This window comes from Macaca mulatta, chromosome X (assembly GCF_049350105.2).
Source record: "Macaca mulatta isolate MMU2019108-1 chromosome X, T2T-MMU8v2.0, whole genome shotgun sequence".
Taxonomy (NCBI): Eukaryota; Metazoa; Chordata; class Mammalia; order Primates; family Cercopithecidae; genus Macaca; species Macaca mulatta.
This window is the reverse complement of record NC_133426.1, coordinates 110,747,501-110,758,999: the sequence shown is the minus strand read 5'-3', so window position 1 is coordinate 110,758,999 and position 11,499 is coordinate 110,747,501. Positions and strand designations below refer to the sequence as shown.

General features: G+C 43.2%; 1 protein-coding gene across 1 annotated transcript in view; it reads right to left on the bottom strand.

Moving 5' to 3' along the window:
• Positions 1-11,164: 11,164 nt before the first annotated feature.
• Positions 11,165-11,499, bottom strand: part of H2BW2C (H2B.W histone 2C) — a 906-nt gene continuing 571 nt past the window's right edge. The window contains exon 2 of the mRNA XM_028841955.2: positions 11,165-11,201. Coding sequence (XP_028697788.1) covers positions 11,165-11,201 — 37 coding nt within the window. The remainder of the gene's footprint in view (positions 11,202-11,499) is intronic.

The following is an 11,499-nucleotide window of genomic DNA, read 5'->3' as shown; positions in this document are numbered from 1 at the left end:
CCACATCCTCTCCAGCACCTGTTGTTTCCTGATTTTTTTAATGATCGCCATTCTAACTGGTGTGAGATGGTATCTCATTGTGGTTTTGATTTGCATTTCTCTGATGGCGAGTGATGATGAGCATTTTTTCATGTGTCTGTTGGCTGTATGAATGTCTTCTTTTGAGAAGTGTCTGTTCATATCTTTTGCCCAATCATGTGTTTTTGTCATTGATTCTGTTTATGTGATGAATTACTTTTATCGATTTGTGTATGTTAAACCAGCCTTGCATCCCAGGCATGAAGCTGACTTCATTGTGGTAAATAAGCTTTCTGATATGCTGCTGGCTTTGGTTTGTCAGTATTTTATTGAGGATTTTGGCATCAATGTTCATCAGGGGTATTGGTCCGAAATTTTCTATTTTTGTTGTTGTTGTGTCTCTGCCAGGTTTTGGTATCAGGATGATACTGGCCTCAAAAAATGAGTTAGGGAGGAGTCCCTCTTTTTCTATTGTTTGGAATAGTTTCAGAAGGAATGGTACAAGCTCCTCTTTGTACCTCTGGTAGAATTTGGCTGTGAATCTGCCTGATCCTGGTCTTTTTTAAGTTGGTAGGCTATTATTTACTGCTTCAGTTTCAGAACTTGATATTGGTTCACTCAGGGATTCGAGTTCTTCTTGGTTTAGACTTGGGAGGGTGTATGTGTCCAGGAATTTATCCATTTCTTCTAGATTTTCCAGTTTACGTTTATAGCAGTGTTTATAGTATTTTCTGATGTAGTTTGTATTTATGTGAAATCAGTGGTGATATCCCCTAATGAATGTAATTTAACTTGAGTACCCCAGTAAAGAAAGCATCTTTAAGTGGAATAGAGATGAGAGGTTAGGAGTCCATTTCATGTATTTGGTGGGGCAGGGGCAGGGGCATCGGGACACACAACTGAACCCATAGGACATAGGAATCCTGAGTTGTAGATGTGAGTATCTCCAGCCTCTTCCAGTATGTCAGGAGAACACTGATGACTGATGGAAAGAAATAAGGTGAACCCTACCCATGTTTTATAAAGTCTACTTGAAAGTTCAGTAATTTCATTATATATATCGTATATATGCATATATATATCATACATATTCATATATATGTATATGTGTGTGTGTGCGTGTGTGTGTGTGTGTGTGTGTGTGTGTGTATTTGGCCTTTTCCAGCTCAAAAGGGAGAGAAGATACTCTGTGATTTCAATCCTCAGAAATGTATGAATATTTGCTTTAAAGTCTTAGATTTGGCTAATTTTCTTAAGTGTTTCATTTGCACTTTTATAATAACTTGTAAACTCCACCATTCAGTAGCATGTACAAACCCGTAAGGGACCTCACTGTCAGCAAAACCACGCGATCAACGTTGAATAATCTCCAAAAATGAACGCCTTTCTGTAGCCCGTCAGAAGGAGCTTAGGACCCTTCAGGAGAGACAAAACACAAAGGTTCTTTGACTTTGGTAGACTCCTGTGATGTCAAATAAATGAATGGGGGTAAGGGAGGATACTAGGGGAAGCATCCCTGAGTAGCCCAGGCATGAAGGGCACAATGCTTGATCGAGGACTGGGAATAAGTGTCTGTATTTTTAAGGCCTAAATCACAAGAATTCTGCTGGGACATCATACCTTCAGGACTCTCCTTGGGATCATGAGGGTGAAGATTTAGGATAATGACCCACTTCAGAATATTCATTACTTATTTTTATTCTGGGAAATTAAACAAGTATCATGAAACAACTTGGAAAAACAATTCTTTTCCTAAGCAGACCAGGAGAAACTACCACAATTCAACTGCAAGTCAATCCCTCTGGGTGGTGCCTTGAATTTGTCTTAAACTATTGGAAAGCAAAGGATCTCTGCAGACATGTGCACACTTTACAAAACAGAACTCTGCACATCAGAGGAAAAAAACCATAATTTCTCCACAAATCACTTAATTTCTATCATGCTCATTTCTGTTGCTTCAAAATGCCAGTGTTTGTCTATACAACATTAAAAAATGCATCAGAAGCGGGCTGTTGACGTGAAGCCTGGAAGCTCAAAGCTGACTGACGCTAATGAAATTTAGGAAGGAGATGAGGGAAATGAGGTTCAATGTGGAAGATCCAGGGGGAGTTGAGGACATCTGATTGTTCACTTCAGTGGTTGCAGGAGGAAAATGGACACCTAGGGAGCCTTCATGATCTGCTGGTGAGGTTTATGGAAAAGACAACCTAAAAGGAAATGGATTTACTGCTTCTGTGGCAAAATATAACTGTCAACCTGGAAAACAGATGTATTAATACAACAAATGAAACCCACCAGGTTGTTTTTCACAAAAGGACCCATATTACGGAAGTCATTTAAATATCTAGGGCCCGGCGCAGTGCCTGTAATCCTACCAGTTTAGGAGTCCAAGGTGGGTGAATCCATTGAGTTCAGGAGTTCAAGATCAGCCAGGGCAACATGGAGAAACCCGTCTCTACCAAAAATACAAAAATACACACACAGACACACAAAAATTAGCCTGGCACAGTGACACATGCCTGCAGTCTCAGCTTCTTATGGGGCTGAGGTAGGAGAATCGCTTGAACCCAGGATGTCCAGGCTACAGTGAGGCGAGATGGCGTCATTGCACTGCAGCCCGGGTGACAAAGTGAGATTGTACGTTACAAAAAAGACACACACACACACACATACAAAATATAAATATAAATATATATATATATAATGCAAAAATATATAAAACATGTAAATATATATAATATATAAAAAATAAATAAGTATCTTAGCAGTCACCCATCCTTAGAATGTATTTGTTTTTGATGACATAAGTACATCACACAGTTCAAGAGCCAATACCCCTCCAAGCTCCCTAGAAACTGAAGTTGTTACTGTAACTAGTTCTAATATTTCTGATTCTGTCTGTTCTTTCCCAGGTTGTAGTCTCTTCTCTCTAGAAATGCCCGTCTTCATGACTTAAAACTACCACATCGTTGGGATGATGGAAAAGTGCAATCAGAGGAGTCCAAGACCCACTCTCCACTGGCTCAGTCCATGAAGACCCTGCGGCTCCTGGGCCATGGCCATTGGCCCACAGGGCTTGTTGAAACAGCGTGGGATAAGGTCGCTCCTGCAGTTCTCACTCCCTAAATTCCTCCGGTGACCTGAAACCTGTCCTCTCTAGGACGCTGAGATGTGTGCTGTCGTAGGCTCCCTACAGATGGATGGATTGTCACTGGAGTGTCAGATTTTAGGGGAGCCCTGAAAGAGGAGGTTGATGAGGGAATTCGGAACACTCGTGGGCCCCAAATCTGGAGGTTCAGCTACTGAGACCAGGTTCTAGTCAAGTGCCTATTAACAAGTACCGATTCCCCATATTCTCCTTACTGTCGTTCTGTGTGTCTGCTTATGTATGGCCAGAGCCCCAGGAGGGAGAAAGAGCGTCTATAATGGTTAGAAACTTCATGCCACTTAAGGGCAATCACTGCAGCATGGAGAAGGAGGATCCACCAAATGGGAGAGGTCACCCTGCTAGCAATAGGTCCAATGGAAAACCATTCGAGAGCCTACCACTTTGACCCAGAGAGTAAAGGACCTCTTCTTACACACATGCTTTGTGTGTGCCACCCAGCAGCATCTCAAGAAGTGGGATGGAGTCTGAGGCAGGTGGATCACTTGAGTCCTGGAGTTCGAGATCAGCCTGGGCACCATGGAGAAACCCGACTCTACCAAAAATACAAGAGTACACACACACACAAATAGCCAGGGGCAGTAACACATGCCTGCAGTCCCAGCTTATTGTGAGGCTGAGGTAGGAAAATCGCTTGAACCCAGGAGGTCGAGGCTGCAGTGAGCCGAGATGGCGCCACTGCACCCTGGCCATGTGACAAAGTGAGACCCTACCATAAAAAAATAAAAAATATATTAAAAGTGTGTTGGGCATTTGCTCTGCGGCAGGTTAGTGTCCAGGAGCAGGTCAACAGACACCCAGTGTGATTCCCAAGCAACGGGACCATCAAATCGCCTCCGAGCCTAGGAGGTTTGCTGATAGGCTCCCTGCCTGGCAATTCATTCCATCAGATGTGGAGTTGGTGGCCCGTGATGTCAGCCATGCGGTGACTACAATAGACCCTCCCGCTGGTGGTCAACCGTCATTGTCTTTTCCTCACATCCACTGGCAGTTGCCTCCGAGATGGCTGAGCCTTCCTCTGAGACGACCTCCGACAAAGGCCTGAGCGCCAAGGAGCCCAAAGCGGCCGACGCCACTATGGCTCACAAGCAGAAGAAAAAGACAAGCAGCTGATATGTCTGGGTTTTGACCTTTTCTTGTTTGTTTTGTTTTCTGTAAAGTAAAAGTACCTTTTCAGTTAAGTTTCACCAAGATTATGACACAACCAAGGATGCATGAGGTGTCTCCAAAGAGGTGGAAAGTAGATTTCACCAGGACAAGAATTGCCCCAAACCCCAGAGACAGCTCAAAGAGAAAAGAAAGTTTTGCTAGCCTTTGAGAGGATACATCCGACATATTTCTCCCACCAAATTTTCTAGGGTCTTAGATTCTCAGCTATCTCCACATGAAAGCCAAAGGGTCTCATGTGCCCCCATTGCAGGTGAAGGAAGACAGGAAGTCAAAAGAAATCCAAGAAAGGGAAAAGGGTCAATAAGAAATCGATACTCCTCAAACGTCACGCCAATATCCAACGAAGAGGGTCTGGTTTCCTGACCAGCAATGCAACAACCCACGGCATCGAGGCAGAAGTGCAGAATTTGAACTCGAAGGGCGCAAGGTGGAGTGAGTGGCTTTTGTTGTTATTCCCACATGGGGCAGTTTGAGCAGACACAGGAGGTTATCTTTGTTTTGGTCTGATTTTTTGCTCTTCACTTTTGTCAAGCCAAGTTTTAAGGCGACCTGCCACACCATGATGTGTCTTTTTATATATTTAACCTTTTTTTATCAATCGGTTAGGATGAGAAATCTCAAAATTCCTTTTAATATAACACAGAAGGTTAATTCAATCTGTTGGCCATTGACAATCAGAATTCTCAATAGTGTACTGAAGTTCAATAGTGACTGGATGCCATACCCTCTTCAGAGGAGAAGTAATTTCAAATATTGCCCCTGTTCCCAGACATAGGCTAAGATAACAAATGACTCGTGGCATTGCAGTTTGCCGGCACGTGCTAGCTAGACCAGCGGTCCCCAACCTTTCTGGCGCCAGTGACCGGTTTCAGGAAAGACAATTTTTCCACAGAACGGCATTGGGGGGATGGTTTTGGGATGACTCAAGTGCATTGCACTTATTGTGCATTTTATGCCTATTATTATTATATTGTAATGTGTAACGAAGTACACATTACAACTCACCATAACTGAGAATCAGTGGGAGCCCTGAGCCTGTTTTCCTGCAACTGGGCGGTCCCATATCGGGGTGATGGGGGACAGTGACAGGTCATCAGTCATAAGAATTCCATAAGGAGTGTGCAACCTAAAATCCCTCAGTCCCCAATACATCTATTAGACTCCTGACCCCTCATCTCTCTCCTACTTGAAGGTAGGTCCTTTACTGGGGTACTCAAGTTCAATTATATTCATTAGGGTGTGCTCTAACCAAAATGACTTGAATGCATTGTGCATACCAAAAGGGGAAATTCAGGCACAGAGACATGTGTCCAGGGAAGAAAATGTGAAGTGGCATGGGGAGAAGTGGGCCATTTACAAGCCAAGGAAAGATTCCTGGAAGAGTTCCTTCCCTCTTACTACTCAGAAGGAACCAACCCAGCTGGTGCTTTGATTTGGACTTCCAGCCTGCCAAAACGTGTACAATAAATTTCTGCTGTTTATGCTGCCAGGTTTTTGTTATTTTGTCAGAATAGCCCTAGCAAACTACTAGAGATTCTGTTGCCAAGCAGTGGCATGATGTGATAAAGAACATCCGAAAGATTGGAAGAGGCCTTGGAACTAGGTAATGCATACAGGCTGGAAGCATTTTGACGTGCATGACACAAGAAGCCTAGAGTGCCTTTAGGAAACGGCAGGGGGAAATATGAACACCAAATGCAACTGAAACGAGGGCTAAGAAAGAATTCTTTGTTGTAGAGAAAGGATCTCAGACTTAGAGAATACATATATCATGATCGCCAAAATGTGTGTTAAAGGTGCTTGTGGTGTGTTTTCAGACAGAGACTAGGAAGAGGTTATTGGAAGCATGAGAAAAGGCGATCCTAGTTTTACAGTGGCAAAGGTTTGGGCTGTATTATGTTCTGAGTGTCTTTGAGGAAAGTAGAAATTGTAAGTGATGAACTTGCACATGTAGCTGATTTCTAGTGTTGGAGCTCAGGGCACTATACTCCAAAATGAGGGGTTCAGAAGTAGTTTCAGGTGAAAAAGATTTTCTCTGACGTTCTTGGTCCTCCCGTCTCTCAGTCCCATTCAGCTGTGGGGGCTAAACAGAGAGACCAGAATCTCTCTTCCCGAAGATGGGCCTGAGAAACCAGAAGCTCTTTTTTCTAATTTTGTAATATTTTCACATTTTCATGTAAAAACTGTTCATGAAGAAATGATCTAACCTATCTTGTTTGAATGGAAGTCACAAGACTCCCATTCCAGAGAGAATCCTGCCCCGTATCTGGGAGGAATGACTGTGTGCTCAGATAGGCCAAGCAGAGTCTAGAAGGACCGGCCTTGCCAGGTTTCCCCCACTCCATCTATTAGCATGAGATCATAGCCTTTTTGTCCCATCATATTTCTACACAACTGTCCGTACTCCTTTGAGTCCAGGCATAAAAATAGATCATTTCCCATGTATCTTCGGCTATTAACACTAAAGGCTCCTGGGGATGCACTCGAATGAGCTGGTATGCCTTATGTCCTACGGATCTGCCTTTTGTTACTTGAGTTTTCAGCGAAACTTAGGAGGACCAGGGGGAGTCTTGGCCAATACATTGCCACCTGAGTGAAGTGTTTAGGATTTGAACTGGTTACTGTTAGATGCATATAGTAAAGGGGAGAGAAGAGGGAGAAATTAGCCAAGGAAGCACGGAGGAAAAGGGAGCCAGCATTGGATGATTCAGAAGGCACTCGAAGTATGCAGATAACTGGCCCTGGAAACAGGTGCGAGGGTGTGCCTGGAAAACCATTAGCCTAAGAGGAGAGGCATGTGTCTCACGGATCCAATCAACCATCTCCACAGAAGTTAGGAATTCAGATATGGGAGATATGGATATTCAAGGAAGATCTGTAGACAACTTCTTGTCTGATGGCCTGGACTCATGTGTATTCCATGGGAAGCCAACGATTTTTTGAGAGTTTTATACCAGAAAAACGTTGCCAGACTGGACTGAACGGGGACAAAAATGGGATGAAATGAAAGGAGGCTGTTGGAGTTCCTGGATTGTACCTGCAAGAAAGGGACTGACTGAGGTACCCAGCTGTGACCATTTCTTCATTTTCGAGACGGGGAAGTAGGACTCCAAAGTTGGATCAGAGGTTGGCGTGGCCTTCACTTCCCCCAAGAACCAGGGGCACATTACTAGGGGACTGGGACATCTCTCTCTTGGTCCCAGAAACGGAGGTCACCTCCTGAGTTCCAGGCATTTGTCCCACCTCCTCGGTTTCAGAGGGATGGGCTGAAGCAGCCCAGGCTGGAGGGAGAGCCCCCACCCCGCTGCCCAGGGCTTAGGGTGTGAAGCTGTTACCCCATTGGGCCTCAAGGACAGAGCATTGAGCCCAAGAAGAATCTCTTCCATCCTTAGAATATAACGGAATTTGCTCCCACTAGGTTTCCACAGTGCTTAGGGTCCATGAACTTCGGTAGTTTTTCAGATTTCTTACTTTTGGTATGATAAGCCCTATCCGGTACCTGTCCCACAATTGTCTTTCAGAAGCAGATACCTTGTCTAGCTTCAGAGGTGCAGTGGTGGAGAAAATTCCCGTCTCAGCATGAGTCATACCTGGAGACTCACCCATTCCAGATATAGAAGTTTATCAAGTGAGATATTGGAGAATTGACGTTGGAGTGAGTTAAGTCTTTGGGGATATAGTGATGAAATAAATGTATTTTCTATGTGAGGACGTTAATTTGTGCTGCTGAGTGGATGCAGATGATATACTAGTATGGATGGAGTTGTGTCTCCCTAAAATTCACAGGTAGAACTCCTGGCCCCCAGTGTTTTAGAATGTGACCTTATTTATTGCATTGGGAGTTATACCTGATGTAAATGACGAGTTGATGGGTGCTGACGAGTTGATGGGTGCAGCACGCCAACATGGCACAAGTATACATATGTAACAAACCTGCACGTTATGCACATGTACCCTGGAACTTAAAGTATAATAATAATAAAAAAGAAAAGAAAAGAAAAAAAAAACAAAAGAACAATTCACTCTTCTTCATATGGAACCATAACTTTTGTAATAAATTTGTAATCAAACTGTAATAAATTTTGTAACAAATTGGTAACAAAAAAAAAAAAAAAAAAAAAAAGAATGTGACCTTATTTGGAGAGAGTCTCTACACAGGTCATCTGGTTACAGTGAAGTTATAAGGGTTAACTCTACGCAACAGGATTGGTCTCCTTACAAAAAGGTGACAATTGGTATCCCGAACTGTGAGATAAAAAATACGTAGTGTTTATGTCAGCCAGTCTCTGGAATATTTTTCAGCGGCCCTAGAAAACTAACAGAATACACCTCCATCAACAGCATTAAAAGCATACAACCCATCGAAGAACCAAAGAAGTACACCCATCTAATCACAGGTTTCCCCTTCAACTCCCATTGAACATCCCTGGACAACTAACTCTTCCTAGTTCAGACCAGGAAACCTGATCACACATTGGGCTGTGGCTCCTCGGCTGCCGGTGCCTCCCTGGCTGACACGGATCCGAGTGGAGCTTGTGCTGCTCCACTGGACAGCATTCCATCATCCCCATGATGCATAGAGGACAGTCATGAAGGTTTTCTTAAACAAAAGATTCTAGCCTGAAGAAGAGCAGAATCAGACAAATCTAAACAAGTGAGATTTCATTACGAGGGAACCTAGAATAGGCATTGTTCCTTAAACTTTTTGAGGAGTAGTTTTCTCTGTGCCGGGTTTGGGTCCTTGCTTATATTTTCAAATGAACTCCAGCTTACAGGGAAGGCTGATCAAATGCTTGACTGGACTATCTTTATCCCATTCATGCTATTTTCCCTACATTGATACTTCTTATTTGTTGTTTGGGCAGTTAAGCTCTTTCCCGTAGTTTGTGTTTCCTTAAGTCACAGCATGACAGCACGACTGCTCACTAGGTTCCCCTTCCACTCAGTCACCCACAGAAATGCTGTATCAAATGTGTGAGCTTCCGCTTCCAATCTTCACATCAATCCACCCCTTTCCTCTTTCTTCCTATAATTCACCGGTGTCAGTCCCCTTGCCCCCTCACTCTTCACTCCCCACAAGCAAGTCAGATTTCATTGTTGACCCTGTTTTACTAATGGCCCTCTTTGATTTCTGAATTTACAAAGGGAAAACACATATTCCAGGGTAAAATATCCCAATGGATTTGGTTTCTCAAAAGGACTTGTCTAATTACACACATATGCAAGGGTAACTTCAGAAATTTATTCGTAGGTCTTAATTCACAGAAACATTGGCACTTTACAGCAAAACAATTAGCATAATGAGAAATAAGTCACTGAGTGAGATATGGTGTTTTGGACCAGCTACACAGCTCTGTCTCTGCAAAGAAACAGGGTTCTGCCAAGACTCTTTGGTTTGGCAAGTGTTGTTCTGGACTTGTAGGAACATTTGGCGGCACCATCCAGAGGGATTTACTTGCAACTGATTTTGTGGGGTTTTTCTTGGTCTCCTTGTGCAGTAAGCACAGCTTCAACTATTTTCATAACGTTTCTCTTCAACTATTTTCGTAACATTTTTCTAACAATCTGGAAAAACAGAAAGTAACAAATCCCAGTGAGGGGACTTCTTGGTTCTACATCCTTTCTCTGTGGATCCCAAGCGGGGCTCTGGAGGTGACCTTCCCCCTTTCCCATCTGCACCACTCAGGGAAGATCTGGCTACTATCCTGTCCTGAACCCATTTCCCTCTTGACCAAGGATTCCTCTTTAAATGGTGGAATAATCTATGTGGCTATGTGTTGGGCCCTCTGGGGTGGTTCTTTCCCACTTCGGATGGGTTCAAGAAAATTTTGATTTTTGGCATTTATCCAGCTTTTGTTTCATGGTTTGACTGAGAGTGCCATCCTTTACTGGTTTTTACATATGAAGGAGAAGGGGTGTTTATGAGATGTTTCAAAGTTCACATGAAACATTTAACAAAAATGGCCATAGATTGAGTTTCAAGGCATAACATAATAAATTCCTGTGGGTTGCAGTCCCAGAGTATGTTCTCTTGTCCACATCCTTAGGGACTGGAAATCAATTGAAAAGGAAAGCAATGGGAAAGTCAGCACCTGCTCTGAAATTCAGCAATACACTTATAGAAAAAAATGCTAAAAATACCAAGACTTGGGACCCAGAAGAGAGAACAATGAATGGTAGCCTATATTAATATTAACAAGAATATTAATATGCCAATCTCTTGAGGAAATAAGCGTTATCTGACTTCTACTAATGGCTGCCAATGCTCTGTATGACTTGATGTTAGGGACAAGGAACATAGATTAATCTTAGCTTTGGATTCATATCCCTAAAAGACCATGATTACAAACACTGCAAACAAAAACATCAGGTAAAGAATCACACTGCCGTTCCTTTAAACACCGGGTTGAATATCACAGGAAGGCTGCTGTGGGTTCAGCTTGGGTCACTCCCCCCACTCTGGGACAATGACTGTTGCTCATAGACTGCAGGTCACTCATTGGCTGCACCGCTGTACACTAAGGCATGAGCTGTTCTGTGGACACTCAGTAATCCTACTGACACATACCTGGAAGTAAGGAAGGTTTCTGTTCAAAAAGAAATGAAAAAATTATTGTCAGAGCAAACAGAGAATGAATTGCAATAGTGATCTCAGAGTCGGGGAAGCTGGAAAATGAATGGATTCTTGAAAATTTTATTTAGCTACATATACACTGTAACTGGGCCTCGTTTGCTTATTTACATGGATTCATGATGAGGGAGGTGCTGAACACGTTTAGGAGGGTTACCTCTCTTCTTATGTCAGCGTATTCACTTTCTCTGTTGCCATATCGCACATAATGAAGTTCTGGAAAGTTCCACCATACAGTCGTAGGAGAATGAGAGTGAAAAAAGTAAACATCAGGACCTTGATAATATCATCGTAAAATAACCGAGAAAGATAACTAATAAAAACGGACATTTAGGAAACCGAGGAAATGAAACCCGATCACGGAAACACCCCCTACAAACACCCCCTACTTTTCCTTGGAGCATATTGCACTACAGATATATTGGAGTTGACAGTGTTCTGCACAGTGGGAAAAATGCTTGATAAACCACAGGACGCCACATGCCCCCCAAGTCGGCAGGGTGCCACCCACCCC